Source organism: Lepisma saccharinum, chromosome 1 (assembly GCF_977018435.1).
Source record: "Lepisma saccharinum chromosome 1, izLepSacc3.1, whole genome shotgun sequence".
Classification (NCBI taxonomy): domain Eukaryota; kingdom Metazoa; phylum Arthropoda; class Insecta; order Zygentoma; family Lepismatidae; genus Lepisma; species Lepisma saccharinum.
This window is the reverse complement of record NC_139229.1, coordinates 114,625,696-114,647,901: the sequence shown is the minus strand read 5'-3', so window position 1 is coordinate 114,647,901 and position 22,206 is coordinate 114,625,696. Positions and strand designations below refer to the sequence as shown.

General features: G+C 35.7%; 1 protein-coding gene across 3 annotated transcripts in view; it reads right to left on the bottom strand.

Moving 5' to 3' along the window:
* Positions 1–123: 123 nt before the first annotated feature.
* The window catches only part of Pdk (pyruvate dehydrogenase kinase), a 77,450-nt gene continuing 55,367 nt past the window's right edge, over positions 124–22,206 (bottom strand). For 2 of the 3 annotated variants that reach the window (XM_083136694.1, XM_083136703.1), the window contains exons 3-8: positions 21,066–21,250; positions 15,677–15,856; positions 13,024–13,202; positions 5,275–5,389; positions 3,298–3,407; positions 124–1,230 (exon numbers count right to left, since the gene is read on the bottom strand). In XM_083136694.1, the coding sequence (XP_082992820.1) occupies positions 1,045–1,230; positions 3,298–3,407; positions 5,275–5,389; positions 13,024–13,202; positions 15,677–15,856; positions 21,066–21,250 (955 nt within the window). In that variant the 3' untranslated portion in view covers positions 124–1,044. The remainder of the gene's footprint in view (positions 1,231–3,297; positions 3,408–5,274; positions 5,390–13,023; positions 13,203–15,676; positions 15,857–21,065; positions 21,251–22,206) is intronic. The other variant, XM_083136712.1, reaches the window with a different exon arrangement.

Here is a 22,206-nt window from a genome sequence, read left to right as displayed (position 1 = left end):
ACTGAAAATATATACTTTTATATGGATTATTATTAAATCCCTACCATAGTTTGGCCGTGTACAATGTGAAAGTACATAAACACACGTACATGCTAGACAAATATATAAACATCTGATATTGAGTTCCTCTTACAAGCACACCTGACCCACCAAATACAAAATAACTACAACTACTTTGTTTTCCTCATAATTATGCTGGGCTCAACTAGAATATCTTTTATCCACAAGCAAAGGAGAACTAACACAGTGTAGTAAAAGTGAGTGTTACTTTCAGATGCACATGGTAATCAAAATGCATACATGCACTGCAAAAACTTCTATAATTTTCACATATTTTCAGTATGTGGTTAGTATTCATTAGCAACATAACTAAACTGTATAAATCAATTCATTGCAAAGCTGTAGATGCATCTTGTTATTTCAAGGTGAGTAACATTCTCCACAAATCTGATCCTACAATAATGCTGATATTAATGACTGAAAATTCTGAAAGAACGTATATTAGATTTTATTACTGGATCAACAGTTACTTTTTACTTTGTTTCTAGTTTGTTTAAAGGGGAAAAATCCTAATATGTATGGACCTATATTTTATTTTGGCTCATACTGATAACTGATATTCTACCAATCTTACGTAAAATCGCAAATGGTTCTTGAAACACTTTCATTCTGTTGATATATGTGGAAAATATGTATGGGCAGTTTGTATCATGATATGACTAAATAGATTCAATTATTTAACTTCTGGCATCCACACCTGTTTACACAGCAGGGATTGCAAACATTTTGTTCAGCCTGCAGCTGAACTGAAGTGCATAATAAACGTAACAAGCGTTGAAATATTTAGGAAGGATCAGATATACACTGATAAAAGTTGAGAAATAGGAAATTAGGTTACGCTACTTTCTATATTGTTTTCGCTCCAAACAATTCAAACTTTGGAAACTTCAAATAATATTTCACATAGAGAGAGAGAATAGCAGCGGAATACAAACTTTAAAGCTGAAGGAGTCCTTACATATGTAGTTGCCGAAATGATGCAAATCAACACTGTGCATGCTGAGTTAATGCTGATCCATTCCCATTTCGAGAACGCTGACATGATAAATGCCTGACATGCATTGTTGAGGACTGGCTGCTCCAGTCCCCTGTAGGAATCGAGGAACGATAGAATCTGCTGGAAGTTTTGTTGAAGACCGGGAGCAATTCATTGGCTTCATTTGACAATGCCTGAAAAAAAAAAAAAAAAAAAAAGAAGTATACTTTAACAAATCTTTACCAATACATTCTTCTTAATAGGACAATCAAAACTAATTTTAGATAGTTTTTCATGTATGTACGCATTGCTTGCATTGTAAAATTATTTTCCTGTAGTTTACGGTTATTACAAGCATAAGAAAACAGTTTTTCATTTTGACTAAAGATACAGTTATAACAATGGTTAGCAAATGTCTGATGAAGGGAGTGTGTGTTCTCCTGAAACGTCACAACGAAAAACTGTTTTCTTATGCTTGTAATAACCGTAAACTACAGGAAAATAATTCTAATTTTAGATGTGGTTTTTATTTTCTGTCAAAGTTTCATGGTATTCTTGGCTCAACTGCTGATCCTAGTATATCAGAATGTGTTCTGAAAGGGTTAGAAAATGTGAATAAATTTGAAAAGGTAATTTCTTTGCTAAATATGTATATAAAACATGTGCACAATCGCAGGTGTGTTGGACTTCTGTGTAGTGAGAAGATCTGGCAGCTACTTAAAAAGAAGTAACAAGCTCTGAGTAAGAAAGACAGGTAACAGCAGTGGCGGAACTCCATGAAGGGTTTATATTTTCTTATTCCACAATTTTGGTAATATGTACTCTTTCTTTGCCTCTTTAATGCATTTATTTTTAAGGCTTGAAATGTATATTATTTGTATCTGGCAATACACATGACATCAAAGTTGTAAAGTACTTTTAGGGACACAGTGTACTTTAATTCCTATCAATGCAGATAATAATACATGGACATTTCAGACGACGTGTCAGTTTACAAGAGTGTAGTGTTCAACTTAAAAATGGACTGCCCTTTCAGCCATGTATTGTTATTGCTGTTGTATGCACGTGAAGGGTTTTGGGTAATGAAAGAAGCATGAAGGAGAGAAGATTGGTGGAACGTATGTGAACTTTGTAGCTGTTTGGAGAATCTGTGATGATCAGGTGCATGTCATAGCTTCGTGCAAAGATTCATGTTTAACAAGCACACATATCCTGGCATCATAGTGGTTAAGTGTTGAAAATGTGCATTTGTTGTGGTAAATTATTTCGGTACTTCAGATCAGATATGGTGGTAGCTGTGACTGTTACATACGTACTAAAGCTAAACCATGCATTGTATGTGAAAAAACCTGTCTTCATTGAAACTATGCCTGAAAACATGATAATGTGGTGGGCTATTAAGGCACTGAATCAGATGAGTTTGATTGTTGGTTTCAACAAGATGGCGCATGGCAATACTGCTTGTTCCACTATGGACATGCTGTAGTTATTATTTTTTTTATTTATGTAAGAAATATTGTCCAAGGATTATGCCCACCAAGATCCCCAGCATTCTTTATCTTGAGCATCTCAAACACACTGGAGTGGAAGAGGAAAATATGGCTATCCAGAAAAGAGGTAAGAATGCTAGAAATGTTGGCAAAAACAAGGTGAAATGCATTGGCAAGAGCACTGAAGTTCATGGACACCACGTTCAATTCTTCCTGTAAATAACATCAAATTGGCATAGAAGTACTTCGAGTATAACACAGTCCATTTTTACCAATAAATTACATGCCTGGAATTTTGCATAATTTATAGGATATTGCTTTCAGAATGGCATTGGTTAATACCATTAATAAAATCAAATACTCCCCAATAAAAGATACATCCATTATCAGCTTACCCTTAGTCTCTGTATGATCATGTTGCATTAATGGTGTTTGCAATCTGTGATTCAAAGTAAAAATGCAATGCAGTGTTCATTTCTCTATAAAATTCGCTTGGTACAGTCAAATCACCTTGTTTGAGTCAATACATGAACAAGCTGGTGTACGTGTCTTTCTGACAGCAACAAGGTACAGCCCCCTCCTCCTCCAGCTCTTGAACCAAAGGGGACAGTCATTTGTTTTTTCTTCTCACTTTACTGTCAAAGAAACTTCACCAAAGTTAAATATAGTGTGTCTATTTTACTGTGTATGGCTTACAACCATCATGATGATGCAAACACTAACAAAGGTGATGGCAATGTACTGAATGCATGTTTTCACTGCAACACTTACCTTCAAGTAAATAATGGCATCTGTCCCATATCCTTCACAAGAAGTCAAGATCAGGTCCCCTTGGAAGTAGCGTGCATAAAGACGCGAGAGTGGCAATCCATAGCCATATCCTGTGTAAGTAAAAAAAGAAGAAGAAAAAGGTACATTTCAGTGCCCTTGTTACATTTAGGATGCTGAGTAACAAAAAAGAAAATCTGAACATGTAAGCAGCTAGAACATTTTTGAGGTTTGTATAACCAGATTTTGAGATGTTCCATGGATATAGTGGGAGATATAGATGTACGTTGAGCATGATCTCTCTCCACACTCCACCCTTTTCCTCCAAATTGTTTTATGTGTAAGCAACATCTTACATCCAAAACATCTGAAAATACTAAGTGCTTGTATCAGGTGGTTATAATTAAAGTGACGGTGTTCAGAGTGGTACAGCACGGGCTGTAATGAGAGTAGCAGTCTGAAACTTCGTAGATATGCTAATGAAGCAATGCGCTCGCGAATTATGAAAAAAAAAAAAAAAAAAAAATAGTTCCAATTCTCGCCACCAGGGTAAAAAATGGCGCTTGGTATAGTTACAGGAAAAACACTATAAATCGCAGAAAACAATACTCTTTGTAATAAAATATCGCTACAATTTCACTATTCGAATTACATGAACATTACTAAAGGAAAAAGCAACAAGCGTCACCAACAACAACCAGGGAGCTCACACAATGGTTAGGCAATTTCACCGACTTTGACGTCAGAGTTATGGAAAATTCCACGTTTTGACTGCTTACAGCGCCGTTTTTTACCCTGGTGGCGAGAATTGGAACTATTTTTTTTTTTTTTGCATAATTCGCGAGCGCATTGCTTCATTAGCATATCTACGAAGTTTCAGACTGCTACTCTCATTACAGCCCGTGCTGTACCACTCTGAACACCGTCACTTTAATTATAACCACCTGGTATTTATAGTTTTCTTACTTGACACCATTGTCTGCCTATTCAGCAAATTGTGATGACGAGAATGATAGATTAAATTGATGAAGGAACACTTGCAAACTAATACTCAGGCCAGGACTCAAATCCAGAACCTTCAACGGAGAGACTATTTGTACATAAAAAAACAATTTTCTTTAAGCTACAATCCTGCAGTACAGGTCAATAAGAACTTGTTGCAGATCTATGAATTTTTAATTAATGAACATACTACATAAAATTTATAATCATTTATCTGAGAGATAAACATTCAACCAACATCTTGAAGCAGGGTTGTTCAAGGCCCAAGAATTTTAAATAAATTCAATTCTGGTCCAGGAGAGAAAACCAGCAAGTGTAAATGGGTTCTGGACCGTAAAGTTATGTTAAAAGTATTTCAATTTGGTCCAGGAACTTTTTTCCGGATCAATTTAAATATGGCCCAGTAATATTTTTTCCTGATCAATTTAAATATGGTTCAGCAAATTTTCGGATCAATTCAAATATGGCCCAAGTTTCGTATTGAAATAAAACAATATGCAACTTGGACTGAATTTTAATTGTGCAAGAAAAAAGGTTACGGTCCTGTTATGGAACCCAATAGAATTTATTACCCCAGGGTTGTTAAAGACCCAGGAACTAAATAACTTCAATTCCCACCCAGGAGAGAGAGAACCAGCAAGTGAAAATAGGTTCTAGACCGTAAAGAACCTGTTTTATGTTCAAAGTATTTCAATTCGGTCCAAGTTCCATATTGAAATCAAACAATACGCAACTTGAACCGAATTTAAAGTGTGTGAGAAGAAAGGTTCTGGTATTAATGGGTTGGTTCCTGGATGTTTAACAAACCTGTCTTGAAGTTTCAGGTCATATCAATGCTTTGCACGAAGTTTATGTGAATTCAGATTTGTATCTTAACAAAGTTTCAGAACACAATGCATCATAGCATATTTTGTATTATTACTAAATTCAAATTATATATTTACTAAGAGTTAATAAGTACAGTTAAGATGAAATTACCTGCCAGTGGAACGGTAGGCGCCTCTGATTTTGGAGGTTCTGGAGCTGTGGAGAACATGTAGTTGAATAGCAAATCAGTCTGACTACGAGGAATTCCACCACCACGATCAGACATCTATAAAAACAATAAGCAAGGTGATAAAAATAAGCAATGTAATGTTCTAATCACCAGGGTGGCGACAAACCTGGAAAAGTCAGGGAATTTGAGGTGTCCAAAAAAGTCAGGGAATTTTGTCTTCGATTGACTTTTTTTATATATATATTGTTATGGAACTCTGCATGGGAACAGGAAATCCTGTTGCTAAGTTTCGGCCTCAACTTTTAGGCCCCTTTTATGCACAACACAACCACGGTGCCAGAAACCAGTCATGACAAGAGGAAGGACAGAGAGAGAAATTTCCGGATTAGCAGGAAAATGTGTTAAGCCGCTAAATGTTACATGGAAAATGCATTGAATTACCATTTTTTCTTGTCCGTATGGGAGTAGTAAGGGGACAGAACTGTCAACAGATGGAGGGGATGGGAGCAGGTGGCACCGTCCAATAGTTGTTGGACATTGTAGTAAGGAATTTTCTTGGACAAACTGAAGGAACATGAAAACAAATAGGCTCCATTGATACGAATATCGCCACCTGACAAAGTATCTCACTACAACATGGGTCATTCATTCCATGTCAAATCATCCAGAATTTTGTGAAAATGTCACCCACCATCCCCGATTTTGATGAAATTCGGTATGCTTATAGAACTTTTGATGCTGATTACAAAAATGACAACTTTTTTTAAATTGGTCAAAGGGTTCAGAAGTTACGAGCTTTTTAAGATCTCCGTGTACGCCACATGCGGCTCCACTTTGAATGTCACGCATTAGATTATAAACTATTGTATCTTCCCTCGGGTTTGCCGTAGAAACTTCAAGTTTGTTTTCTTTTGTTCAGAATAGTATAAGCTTTCATTTAAATAACGTTTCAGATGAATGCATCAATAAACATGTATTTTTATATATAGTTTTATGTATTTTTTTAGAAAAATAAATGACTAACTTCAAGAGCGAATTTCATGCAATGCCCCCCCCTTGAATTTCCCCCCAATTTTATATGTAGGTAGCTCAGACTGTGTACTAATGCCTGATGAAAAAATTGGGATGGGTGGTTCAGAGACAGGGTGATTAAAAAATCATTTGCATAAAATGAGATTAAAAGTAAATCTTCTTAAAAATTAGCACAAAACCTGAAGTACAATATGTTTCAAGCTACAATATTCAAAATTTATGTTCACTATGTGTGAATGTAAGCATAGGCATAACCTGGCGGCGGCAAAGGGAAGCTCTTGCCCTCTCCCAAACTTATATATTAATTAAAATTTACAAGTTAAATATATTTTGTGATCCTCCTGGCACTTGAGGAACAAACGAATAAAGAGTAATATTTGTGGTTTTTCAAATGTATTTATCAAATAATCCTGGACACTATTTTTATGCGATGGAAAACTTTGTGATTATCTCAACCTGAAGATAGTTTCCAAGTGACACCCATTAAGATAGTACCTAAAAATTGTACTCTATGCATTGCCAAAATTTCATGTACTATAAATTGTGCCGTTCACATTTTACATGGATATTTTGACCATTCCAAACACACTAAAGTATTTGACTTATCAATAAGTACATATGTCCATACATTTGTATTGTTAATGTCCACTGGACACAGAATATTTTGTATCCAGTAGTAGGAAGTTGATGGATCAAGTGGATGCGAGAATTTAATAGCTGCATCTCCATTTTCACGTGGACTTTTGACGCAATCCTACAAACAAGTTTGAGTCACGCACACACATGTTACTACAAAACTGATTGCAGTTGGAATTCGGAAAGCCACTTCTTCACAAAAGTCAAACCATACAGTTATACAAGACATATTACATCAGCACATACTATTTTGCTCTGACTGTTAAACAACTAGTGTTTCGAAGTAAATAGTTACAAAGTTACAAGTACAGTTACTTTTTATTTAGGAATTCTAACTGTAACCATGGACGTCCGCAGGATTTTTTCCAGGGAGGGGCAAGGAAGGTATTTTTTCCAGAGGGGGGCCAACATGGTATATTTTCCCCAATAATAGTGTTCATCCCTCAAAAAAACATTGCTTAAATTTGAATTTATCATGTTCGTGCAATAATTAACACACATTATTGTGGCTGAAATTAAATTATATGTGTGAAATATGTAATTTTTTGTTGACTTTCGTTTTCCATGGGGGGGGGGGCACGGCCCCCCCCTTGCCCCCAATTCCGGACGCCCATGACTGTAACTAGCTACTTTTAAAAGTAAGTACCTGTAACGTTAACAACGGTAACAGAGTTACTTTTTGCAGTAGGGAAATAGCTAAATTGGAAAATTCTGTTCAAGACTATAAAAATAAAATATGTACCTTCTCCGGATGCTATGTGAAAGGGTTTTCTTGGAATTCCTGGCAAGGAAGCTATGCTTTGTTGCATGCTAAATTTAGAACATCCACGCTTTACTGTAATTCATTTCTAATTGCATGTGAAAACTCCATCGTTTTTGGTAGACTGCTGTGTTCGTTTGGAATGTTGTTGTCCAGCTAGGAAAAAGTCATTGTCGAGGGAGTGGATCTTTGGATCTTGTTGAACTTGGAATGGCGGAGAAAGAAATAGGTGCAAGTGGAATCAATGACACCATAATCAAAACACCATGGTCAGCATACAAATGATTTTTTAAATTATAATCGTTCAAGCAAAGCTGACTGTGTTTTCCATCATTTATTAGCAGTAATAATGTAAATATATGAATACATATTATGTACTAGAAACATAAGTAAAACACGGAAGTCTACATGATCATTGATTTTGTGTAACTTTTACACAAATCAATGATCATTAACAGTACGTTACTGTTACAGTAACTGTAAAAGAAACCCAGTTACTTGTAAAAAGTAACTTACGGAACCTGTAAGTTCAAAATAGTGCATACATCCTGGTACTGATGTAGTACTTTGCAATCGCTGACACATTGTACTGTGGGTTGTCATTTCACCCTAGATGATTACTCAGAAATTTATGCCTTGAATACTACGTATTTCTAGGAATTGGTACATAATTGCCGTACTTGTTGCTTTATACTATAGAAGTCTATACAAGTATTTATTTCTGTTACAACCATCCCGTCACAAGGATATTTTCTGTGGTATGTGGCAAAAAAGCCCAATGTGAAAAAAAACTTCAATCAGCACAAATGTGTAGTATTAATTCTTACGTCATATTACGTATCCCCATGAAGAGTAGCCAAAAAAGAACTTCCATATTGAGATAAATTGCACAAAAAGAATGTTCTGAAAGATAAATTTGCTAAACTTGAGAATGTTAATAATGATTATATATATATAATTATATAATATATAATTTTTTTTAAGAAATGAAGACTGTTGAAACTAACTTAGATACAGTGGAACCTCGATTTTACGTTATCCAGGAGACCAAGCTGAAAAAAATTAATACGCGGGAAAATGTAAAATCTTAGAAAATTTCTAAACAATTTACTATGTTGGGACCACCAAGATTGAATGCAAAATTAAGGAAAATGTAAAATCGAGGAACTTCAAAATGAGTTCCACTGTAATTATTACTTGCGAATTTTAAATTAATCTATAAATTTGGGAGAGGGTAAGAGCTTCCCTTTGCCCCCGCCAGGTTACGCCTATGCTTACATTCACACATAGTGAACATAAATTTTGAATATTGTAGCTTGAAACATATTGTACTTCAGGTTTTGTGCTAATTTTTAAGAAGATTTACTTTTAATGTCATTTTATGCAAATGATTTTTTAATCACCCTGTCTCTGAACCACCCATCCCAATTTTTTCATTAGGCATTAGTACACAGTCTGAGCTACCTACATATAAAATTGGGGGGAAATTCAAGGGGGGGCATTGCATGAAATTCGCTCTTGAAGTTAGTCATTTATTTTTCTAAAAAAATACATAAAACTATATATAAAAATACATGTATATTGATGCATTCATCTGAAACTTTGTTTAAATGAAAGCTTATACTATTCTCAACAAAAGAAAACGAACTTGAAGTTTCTACGGCAAACCCGAGGGAAGATACATGCAATAATCTAATGCGTGAAATTCAAAGTGGAGCCGCATGTGGCGTACACGGAGATCTTAAAAAGCACGTAACTTCTGAACCCTTTGACCAATTTTAAAAAAAGTTGTCATTTTTGTAATCAGCATCAAAAGTTCTATAAGCATACCGAATTTCATCAAAATCGGGGATGGTGGGTAACATGGCCTGGATGAATTGACGTGGAATGACCCACATACGATAGAAATTGCATGCATGACACTCGTATGGAATTGATTTTTGTTGGATGTCTTCGGACTGCAACATCCAACAAAAATCGCATGCATAAACAAGAAGAGCTTTAGACTGCAAATATTCTGCTGGAATTTTATTACTCTTCTGGCTCACTTCACCTTATTTAATGTAGCAGTGCTTACGAAGGTTTTCTTTCATCATCCTGACGTATGACTGGTTTCGCACAAGTTAACATACGTTTACAATGACATTGCACTATTCTTAGATATCAAGAAGAATCCAACAAAACAGGATATATATTGCATACTATCACAAAAAAGTGAAACATAAATCTGCATTTGTGAACGTTATAAAAATTGGCAAGTGCATGCTCCCAACCTCAAATTTACTGCAACACTAGTATGGCAGTGAAATTAACGCCACTCTCTGTCCTGTCTGTTTAAACTCGTGAGAGATGGTCATAATCCAATATTATGACATAAAATACTAATAATAAATACGTAAATATTTTAATATATTTACTCGAATCATTCAATCACAGAAGCAAATCACTTTCTTCAAGAATTGACTTTTCTCTGCCAGCCCTGCTAAATTTTCACTTTCCATCTACTGATTTCTACGAGGGGTGGCCAGAAAGAAATTTCTAATTAGTAGGGACATTGATTTTTCGCAAACTCGAAAACTGTGAAAAATTGTAATTGATGCGAAGTTGTGTTTATGAATGTGCAGTGATGTCTGGACACATTTTTCACCCGTTCGAAATTTTGAAATAATGCGAATTTGGCATAAAATGCAAATTGTTGGTGTTTTCAGCGATTTTTTTTAAAAAAATGTCCTAAAACAACGAAAAATTCCATGAAATCCAACATTCTTGTCTTTTCTGGGCCATCTTTGTGTACATAGACCGTGCAAGTTTTCCAACATTTTATTCAAGTGTAAACTATAATGCTTGTTATACAAGGAATAATTCCGACAGCCACATTAAATCATGCATTTTCCACGATATTTTCAACTTCTATCAAAACCATTTGCATCACAGTGGCGGAGATAGAGTGCGTATCTACCGTCACTCTGGAGCCACATCTTCAGTATTTGTCACGCGAGATGTGTTTTGAATTACCAAGCTAAGTGTGCACCATCGGCATTTGTAGAGTGAGAAATAATTGAGCTCAGTCGTTTGGGTGCCTGACTACCATGCGAGAGACCCGGGGTCGATCTCTTGCAGGGGGGGGGGGGGCAGGATCTTTTTCCAACTATTCAAACTGCTCCAGCACCCACCCAGCGTCATATCAAGCAGGTACCTGGAGGGAACTTTGAGAAATAAAGGTGGCCACGGGCGTGATGCTGAACACATCACCCCCACCTTCAGCCATGATCAAGTAAGTATGGGACCCTAACTCCACACCCCTACACACTTTCATCACTAGAGACCGGATGTTTAGGCACTAAACACATATAAAATAGGCAGGCAAATAAGCACTTATAATTTTCAAAATAGGCATTAAAATACAAATAGGCAATTAAATTTAACTCAAAATTATGAAGTTGGACACAAAAAGAAATAGGTGTTTAAAAAATATAGAAACATACCTGTACATTCTATATAGTTGCTTAAAATAAACCAGGAGCTCATCATTAGAGAGAGCAGTCCAATATTGTACTTAATAAATCACTGCAAACAGGAGTCACGTCAGGCAAAAAAAGGGGGTATGGAAAATAACTTTCAGGATATCAAACTCTCATAAAGAGGCATAGTCCATGTGACTTACAATTTGAAGCAGTAGTTTAAAAACACCATGAAGGTATAATTTCAGATATTTGCCAGAAAATGCACTAAAATAACACCGAATAGTAAAAAATAAAAAATACACCAATTTGAAAAAAATCAAGGTCCCTACCAATTAGGCATAAATAAAACAAGAATATCAGTTGTAATTTATTGCATTAGTAACAGTGAGTCCTAACCTAATTTTTGGCATAATCACCACCGTAGTTCTGGCATTTGTCGTAGCATGGCACTACATTTTGTATGCCCATGGCATATGTGTATGACAGCAAAGACTGGAACTATCTCTACCGCAGTGTATCTGTCAAATCCTTGTCCTGCCAGAAACATCTTCAGTTAAACAGAGATGAAAGTCGGTACATGCAAGGCCAGGGCTGTACAGAGAGTGGTCCAAGATCCCTAACCTGAAGTGATGCAAAGGGCCCGCGTGTACTCAGCTGTATGGGGTTGTGCACATTCGATTGGCCTTCCGTGAATTGTCTGCACACCTCACACGATTTCTGGTGGCTCTGTACCAAATTCTGAGCTTGCAAAAATCTGATTACTATACCTAGGCTACATCGCAGTTGGTGGGAGACTGTATGAGAGCTGCAATCTTTGACCCAGAACAGTCCTAAAACGGCTGCAGTACAACTGTACCAGATTACAGCTACATGCCACTTCTTCCTGCCTGCATGTGTGTGTGTTGCTCTCCAACCACTAGTGCTGCGTATAGGCACCATTGGAGCTTTTTCAGGATGCTCCTCGTATATGAACTTCCAGCAGCTGTTTTAATGTGTGGTTAGCTAAATCAGGTACCTGCACAATGCAGTTCTATAATTTCCTTGCGTTAAATTTCTAATACCTACGTACCTTTTCGTCAGCAATAATGGTATAACTGCATGTTGTCAGTTTCACAGTACTTCACTTGGATATACTGTACTGAAGCAGAAATCCCATAGATAACGTAAGGAAATATGACACTTTCTTTTGTACAATTCAATTGTTTCATTTATATGAAAGAGTTAAGTTGTTTGCTTTACAGAGAAGAGAGAAGTAGCTTTATGCATCCAAAGATGATTCTGAACTCATGGTTCTTGCAAGCAGAGGGTTCCAAACCTCAGTGGAAATATCAACATATAATACCGAGAATGTATAAGGAGACTGATAAATTGCAAATTGTATTTCTAAATCAATCACTCTTCACTCTTATCTCATTTAGTCAGAACTTTAAAAATAATCAAGTATATTATTTTAAACTTACTGCGTATGATAAAATTCCATAATCCTTCCCTAGCTTGTGAATTGTAATAATTTTCCAAATTCACTATTTTGCTGTTTGAATTCAAATCACAGAGAATATAGAAATAATGTCAATTTCATAGAAGATAATATTGGTACTTAAGAAATTGTCAGGGAAAAATGTAAATTTTGTCCTGGAAAAGTCGGGGAATTTCATTTCTGCTTGTTTGTAGCCACCCTGATCACAGTAAAATTGGCAATATGTAAAGTCAAAAAAATAATAAATCACAATCTTGATGTCTACTGTTGTTAAGAAAAAAAAATAGGGACATTTATCCTCAATTTTGAAGACAACTTTCCATAGCCACAACATGTTACAAAGAAATAAATGTACACATACCTTCAGACATATGTCTTCTTGGCCCCTAACTAATGTTACTTCTATAGGTGGATGTTCTTCAGATGATGATCCATGAAACTCCATAACAGCTCTCATTGAGTTTTTGAACAACTCAAACAACATGTGATAAAGATGTGAAGGTACATACACAATTTGGATGGGCAATCCACGATCCAACTCTGCAGAAAATACAACAAAAAATAATACAAAAGTACAATTAAGGTGATACAAAAGTCAGTATCTTCAATTTTCAGTTTCATACACTCCAGAAAGAAGTTTTGAATATAAATAGTTTTAAAAATCAGGTTTTACATTAATTTTTGGTCTTCATTTAGAGTGAAAATAAATAATTTTTATATATAAAATCTATGCCGACTCATTTTTCAAAAACCTCATTTTTAATGTATATGAAACATGCACATCCATATCAGATAGTGTCATTCCAGGATGCAAAGCTTCAAGAATGTAAGTACAATCCCTACATTTTTTTTTGCACACATCTACATATACACATACCAAATCTCTATTTCAAACTGACAAAGTAGATTTTGAATATATTATCTTGGTCTATCGACCAGGTCAATTCTGGAACAGTTTCCGAGAGCTAATGTCACTCATCTTCAGCTTCATCAGGAAAGCTTCAAGACTTACTTCAAAGTAGATTTTGTCATAAAACTACATATGCTACTCAGTGGACACTAAAATGATTTAAGTTACGTGGTTTTTACTGTTATTACCAATAATAGGACTGTAAACTGTGATGAAGCCCTCATATAAAAAAGTAATCTACTGCAAACCAATAATGTCTGAATAGGACTCATTTCTCCCCCATCCCTTTATTTTACGATTGGCTGTGCCAATAGAAGTTAATTTGTATGTGGGTGAATTGCCACAAAGCTACACCACTGAACATTCTGTGATACAGTAGTATAGCTTGGTTAATTCTACAAGAAGCTAAGCTTGTTCATTCTCCCTCAAAGATGCAAGTAGAATGTTAGTTGGGAAAAATGCTGCATTCAATCACTAATACCTAATGCAAACTTCTTAGAATATTTTTACATGAAAGAAAATGTCAAAATGCAATAAGCTGGGCAACATTCTAAAGACTGACAAAAATTCATAAAATGCAAACAACATTGAAACTAGAGCTAAGCCAATGTAATTTTGAAATGATATAATTATAAGCATTACTGGCTAATATTGGTTATCGGTATCGATAAATTTCACATTGGTAGTTCATCGGTATTGGCAAATTGTCATTATGGTCCATTCCTGTCAAAATATAAGAATTATACCATCGATTTATTAACGATTTTCTTGAATATATTCACAATCGCAATGTGCTATCATTTAGTAATGACATTAAATTTTGTAAGATAAAGTTAAGTTGGCACAGAAGGAATGAGAACTTTGCATTCTCTATACAGCATAGGGATTTTGGAAAAGTATTGGCTGGTATCAGTTATTAACTCTTCGATAGCCCTGTGTCTTTTTACGGGCAAAATTTGAAATTATGTACTTCTCTAAATAAAATTTTATATTTCTGTGACTATGATGCTATAATTATGATTGATACTTTGTTTTATTCAGAATCAATCCAGCTATAATGTTTTGATAAAAACCAGAGTGTACCTCAATAATGAGAAGCAGACATTGAAGAATAAAACACCTTTCTCAATGAAATTTGAACTGGCCCTCTTGAGAAATGAACAAAACCTCATTTATTCATAGCGCGTGACAGCATTTTGTGCTACTTTTTAACCCATACATCCAAATTTAATTTAAAAATTATAGAAAAAGTATTTAAAAATACAAAAATGCCAGTTTCAGAATTTTTCATGACAGTTTCTCAGCATCCTTTCTTTTTATTTATTTATTTATTAATAAGGCAAAGTGGGAGTAGATGCACATTTTTATAAGAGATTGAAAATTTCAACCCCTTCATGGAAAATCATGTGGTTTACAAGGCAATATTCTTAGCAACTAATGCCATGTACTTTTCACTGAAGCTGACCTCTATGGTGGATTAGTTAGCACAGCACGCTTCAATGCCAGAGGTCCTGGGTTCAAATCTCAGCCTTGGCATAGGTGTTCTTTGTGAGTGTCCATTCACCAACTTCTTTATATCATCAGTCATCCTCATCATCGTGATGAGCCAAAGTGGCAGAAAACCGACACTAAACAACAAAAATCAATCCTTTCATTGAAATGAAATTGCATGTATGAAATAATATAATTTCTACTGATATTCAATTCAGGGTGCTCCCTTATTACAAAAAATTGATAGTTCATGAATTAGTTACCAATGTTTCAAAGTAATATCCTACTCTCTCACAACAAGCAATGACACAGTACATTAAAACATTCTCATACATATTAAGTGACACAGCAAAACTTTTTAACAACTACAGTAGAACCTTGATTGTACATTTTCCTGGAAAACGTTACAAAATTTTCCCAAATCTTACAGTTTCCTGCATTTGAAATGTTTGTTCTTGATCCATAAAAAACAAAATCGAGATAACACTGTACTAACAAAGGTTATACATTAATTGAAAAAGTGGAAGCCTCACGATGACAGTTACTGAAGTTAGCAGAAAGCTCACAACTTCCAAGACAGAATGGATAAAAGGTGAAATTCACCTGATATTACCTGATATCATCTTACCATTATGCTCTTTAACTATAAGGTCAGGTGATGCAAGGTAATACTGATCACAGAGGAAGCGAGCATTCTCAAAAGCATCTTTCACGACCGCAACTAAATTACAGTTAGGATCTATACAGCCAATGTGTCGACTGTGGCCATTCAATTCACTGCCAAAAAGTAGAGCTGAAAAAATAGAAAGAAATTGGTCACTAAAATGAACATGAGTAATATCTTTAAATGAATAATAGCAGTATTGAATATTGTACAAAATGTGTTTTGTTGACAAAATAAACATAACACCTTTCTAGCACAATAAAGTCCATACCGAATAATAAAACAATGTAGGAAAAGCAGTACTTCATATTGAATACATAGAAATTAATGACATTAATAAAGATATACTTGTTGTGTCTACTTTTTTCTAATGACTCAGCATTTCGACCTCATTCACATGTGCCTTTCTCAAGAGATATAAACAGAATGCAACGTAATGGTTGTTACAATAGATGATTTATAAATAGCACTTCATGTGAATTGTATCAAAACAGTGAATAATTAAAAGTTAATGTTATTAGTGCAAAGTTTAAAGGTATAAACAAACTACTCTATGGAACAATACTTACATAGTAGCTGGAAAGAAAACAAGTACAGCAAGAAGAAAAATGAAATTCATTTAACAGTTAACATCACTGATTACACAGGACAACATGGATTTCCCTTTTTTGATTGTGACACTTGTTTTATACGTAATTTGTGTACCTGAATCCATACCTGTCCTATCGCATACCAATTTTTAATAATTTATATGTGTCTATTTAATAATAAGATTAAAAATACACAATATCCCAATGAAATAGCAATAAAAATATTGATGTGAAAGTCAACATCATAGTTTTTCCTTATGTGCAAATATAAAATGCTTCAATATAAAAAACAAAAAAGGAATGTTTTATCCAGATTTGGATTCTGCTAGAAGGCCTGTACCACATGGCTGTGATGTTCCTGTACCAAACCCTCCGAAGAACCTTGAGATACTGTAATCTGAATCAAGTTCTACGCCAGTCGAGTCATCTGAAGATGGCAGACACACAAGGCACACCCCAACCTTTCAGACAAAAATAAACTCAATGATTTGTAACACACTGAAAATGCTGACCAAAGCAGATTTTTATTTAAAAAAAAAAACACACACACACACACTATGCACATGACGTTTCAACCTTCTAATAAGGTCTTCTTCAGACTCCGAACAAACTTTGAATCGTGGACAGCATTTTTTAGTTGTTATTAAGCATGGAAACAAGGCTTAACAGTGTAATCAATGATTTGGTCAGATTTAAATCTGACAAAGAATGCTGCAAAACTTCTGGCTTCAAGGCTGAAAGAAAAACCTGCTAGCTCCAGGAACCAGGGTTGCTACGAATTTTTTATTATAAAATTCCCTTACATTTCCAGATTTTCCATTTTTCCAGACATGTTTATCATCATGATTTTTTGCTTTTTAACCTTGTGTTTTTCAATTAAACATATAATCCCTTAATTATTATGAACATTCACTTTTACAACTTTTTTTTTAGCAAATTTCATTCCACACACAAAAACATGTGAATATTTGAAGAGTAAAATGTAAAATTAGAATCGGGATCAAATGTATTGGGTCTGACAATCACCTGCATCTAGCCTTCAAGCTAATGTAACAAAGGTACATTATTTCACCATAACAGATCTCTACAATATAAAAACAACAGAAAAAGTTCATAAACCATACACAATCTTTCATTTTCTAGTGAATTTATAGTGTCGTAGAAAATGCGGCTTTATGCTTACATTTATAAGTACGCAGCATCTGGAGAATTTTTTGTTGCATATAGGAATTCTATAGGAAATGCCAAGAAGACTAAGATCTATAAAATAACAGACAATAACCTCATCTTCACCAACCTTTCCGATAATTATGATCATATTGTCAATGTACTTTAGTTATCAATCAGATAACTGGACTGCAAGTTTTACTTTGATATTCTTTCTAATATCTAGTATTATAAGTATTATAAAAGTGAAAATTTATTACAGAAATTCGAAGGCACCATAATTTTGCACAAGATAGATTCATAAGAACGAAAGAAACACATTTCTAAACTGAATCTTTTTGGGAGTGGAATCACAAGAACCAAATCCAGAAGTGGAAGTGAACTGCTTGTTCGTTTTGCAAATGTTTCTCTTGCAGACTTCAAAATGCACATAATTTCCAGAAATTTCCCTGACAAGCTAAATTCCCTGACATTTCCCAGTTTTTCAGGTTTTCCAGATGTGTAGCAATCCTGAGGAACATATGTAACAGTTTATAGACATCGCGAGAAAGAACTAGAACAGTATGTTACTCAGGAAAGCTCATAAATAAGTTAGAACAACAGAACAGAAATGAATGAAGGCTATCATAGATTCAATTTTTTCAAGGAAGAGAAGTTTGAAAGGTGTGTTGCTACATAATGGTAACATTCTAGCATCAGTCCCAGTCGCTCATTCTGTCCATCTGAAGGAGACATATGACAATCTTGAGCAGCTACCAGAAAAAGTTAAGTACAACGAAGATGGAAAATGGAGAGCCAGTACCAGGGATGTTGGAATACATCAATGATGGGTGACTACTGTTGGTTGTCGAAACGTGATGATCCTGTTACAGTACACAAGAGAACATGTCGTACAAGAAGTTTTTCATCCAAGCGACAACGGTTCTATTCAGTGGCATGCAGTGCTAAATCAGGCAGGGGAACAGGTGACCTGAACTTGCCCCCACCTCCCATACCTGTCGTAATATAATGCAGTAGACCAAGTAAAATTCAACCCTTACTGAAATGAACCAAATACATATGTTACAAATTGTCAGAAGTGGCATACATGAAGCACGTTAGACAATAACATTGTTAAAGCAAATATGATATAATGTAAAGAAAACATTAAAAACAAAATTGTGGATGCACAACAAAGAAAAAATAATGAAAGCAATTTATGAGTGATCAGAGGAAATAAATGTTTGGTCGAATCCTGTTTCATCTCTCTATTTGTAGATTATGTTGGCATTGTATTTGTAGAGTTGAGTTTTCTTGTAATTCAAATGTCCTCAATGAAATAATTACATTCAGATGGTCGAGTTTTTTCATGACTTCCCCTAGATTTGTAGAAATTGTGACAAAACCCGTACTGTTCCAAACTCCCTTCTCGGGAACAAACAAGGACAACAAAAATTTGCCACTGGAAGAGTATCCAGTTAATGATTTTACAGATTTGTAGTAACTTGTGTGAAAATGCCTTGTGTATGATTTCGTTTTTTGCTGTCTTTTCTGTAAAGTTCAATGAACTAAAAGCTTTCGTCTTCGTCTTGAGCCAGACGATCATACAACATTCGCAACCCTACGCTCGCAACATTCGCTTTCTTGTCCTGCCGCTGCACGTGTCTTGGCTTGGGGCTGGTGGAACAGGTGGATGTGAGCTGTTCCCTCGGAAGCTACTGCGCAGCATTTAAGCAAGGCACTTAGCAGATGCTTAGACTGTAGAAGATTTTTCCAGTTCGTTATGAATGACAGACGCAATTTTGCAATGAAATTAGGAAAATATGGACTTACTACACTCAATACTATCACTACGACGCAATTAAACTTTAGCACATAGCAAAAATTCAAAGGAAAAAGAATTTGCTATGTATTTCGCAGGGAACAGCTAGAGAGTTCAGCTTCCGTGGTGAGGATCGTTTACCTTCGCGCGTGGTCCGAAATACTCGGCATCAGGCCGTAGAGGGTGGAACGACGAGGGTAGGTGAAGTAAACAAACGCCCAGTCATGGTGAAAGTTTTCCTTCGGAACTTTTCCTTTTGGAAATGTTGATTTTGGAAGAAAGAAGTGTTCTTATTATGTTAATATAGATAATTTAAATAGCTTCAATGGGCGATAAGTAGGAGGGACCGCCACTGGTTCTATTGACATATAATGTAAGTGACCATTAGTGGTTTTCGTGCGCTTCTTTTCCTTTGGACTTTATATGTTACAATAGGGAATGTGGCATGTGTTTATGAATTTCATGCGCTAATCTATACCTGTACTAAAGACACAATATAATGCAATGTGTATTTCATTGCTGTTTAGTATTTTATGTTGGTTGTATGGTTCACGCGTATTACATTTTGGTGTTTCAAGTCCACTTTATGCACAGTAAGGCTAATCGGGACTGGACCTACAGTTTAAAGTGGGATCCAAACCACTATGTGCCTCCACCGGGTATTGAACCCTTGATTACAAGGCGACGAAGCAACCACTGCGCCATCGGGGAGGCCACACTTGCATTACAGAATTGCAAGTTCAAGCACGTATATATTACATGTAATTTTTAAGAAACCTGATGTGATACTGCAAAATGGCAGTCTTTTCAGTAATCCATACATCTTGAAGATGCAAAAATCAGATATTGGGTGTAAAAAAGGTCTCAAAGACTTTTTTTTTTTGTTGCCCTGCATTATTAATCAAATTAGTTTCATTCCATTTTCTTGCTTACTTTTTTCGATATAATCACTGCAACAACACTTGCTATTTCCGAACAACCATATTTATTATCCCTCAATTCCATCACATGAGTTAAATCATTGTATCTACATTGAATCACTACAATTAAGGCTGTAGGTTCAAGTGCTTGGAATGGAGATTGTTACAGAAACTTCAATATCACATCCTAGTTTACAGTCATAGCAAATATTATCATAGTCCAGTACACTTTGGAAATGATAATTACTTTACTTTTAAATTACTTACTAATAAAAGCTTAGTGTCTTACTGCATGCAGGAAAAAATAACTATAATACGCTCTTTAAAAAAATGTGTGATACACTCTTATCTATCTTTATTTTCCATGAATAATTTAAGCAAAGACTACTCTTTTGCTAAAAGTAATGTTTTGTGGGAGTATCTCAAATAATTTGCAGACTAGATTACAGAACTAAACTTACTGGTAACACATTATCACTACAGAGAAAACAGCTTTTTCCTACTATATCCACTAAAAATCCTGCAATAAAACTAAAGCTACTGTCATGAAAATATGTGCTCAAATTTAATCTATTTCATAAAGAAATTAGGTGTCTGCAAGAGATTACATGAAATAGTGTTCCTATCACGTAAATACTGCACAGATAATGTTGATATTAACAACTAGCTTATGTATTAAGAAAGGCTTTTAACAAAGCACAAACCCTACATACTATCTCATCATACCAAAAGTACTTGGATCTTTACAGACACACAAGTCATAAAAGTCCCAAAAGCGGAAAGCAGAATTAGAGAAAACTGTATTTACTACCTGACAGAGAAAATAAATTAAAAGATACCTACTACAGATTAATACTAACTGTGCTGATTGATGAGCATTCGAATGCTTATCCTAGACATGTAAAAACGATCCAAAAAATACTGGATGCTGTTTTCAGTCTGTTGGTCCACTTCGTGAGACTCCTTGAGCTCGAGTACTCCCTGAGCCATTGTCTGTACAACATTCAAATGCCTATTTCGGATTTTTACTAGAGCTTCGCAAAATCTGTAATTGAATAAACCAAGCTTTAACTGTATGCAAAGCAACCACAAGAATTCAACCAAGCACAGAAAGCAATTAACCCTTACCGGACCGGCCTGAGAATACCGAGTTTTTCCCAGGAGACGTCTTTTTCCTGTTTTTCAGAAAATCATACATCATACGAGGTGCATCCAGAAAGTAAGTTTCCCTATTTTTTTCCCGTGAAAGTAAACATAAAGAGCCGTGTAAATTGTGCATGCGCAGCAGAGCTAAGACGTACCAATCATATGCCAGGCGGACAGATCCCGCCCGGCGCCAGTAGCGAGGCAGCAGTGGTCCGAAGTGGAAGCTCGACTTCCTTCTCCCGCCGCATGCGAGGTTCGGTCGGTGATAAAGTTCCTGAATGCACAAAGCATTGCGCCAATTGACATTCATCGTCAGCTCTGTGAGGTCTATGGGCCGAACATTATGAGTAAGCAGATGGTGCATCGCTGGTGTCTGCAGTTTTCGGAAGGTCGTCAAAGTGTCCATGATGAAGAGCGCAGTGGGCGTCCGTCCCTCATCACTGATGATCTGGTTGAGCTGGTGCGGCAGCGCATCGTAGAGAACCGTCGCTTCACGATTACGGAGTTGAGTAGCCTTTTTCCGCAGATATTGCGATCCGTGTTGCATGAGATTGTCACGCAGCGCCTGCTGTTCAAAAAATTGTGTGCCAGGTGGGTGCCGAAAAACCTGACACCCGAACACAAAATGAAACGTTCAGGAGCAGCACTAACATTCCTGCAACGGTACCATGATGACCAAGCAGCAGTCAATGCATTGGCGGCATAGTGGATCTCCGGTCAAGAAGAAATTCAAACAGACGCTGTCCTTACAGAAAGTGATGTGCACCGTGTTTTTGGACAGGAAGGGCATTTTGCTCATTGACTTCCTCCCCAGAGGTGAAACGGTGAACGCTGACCATTACTGTGAAACACTAA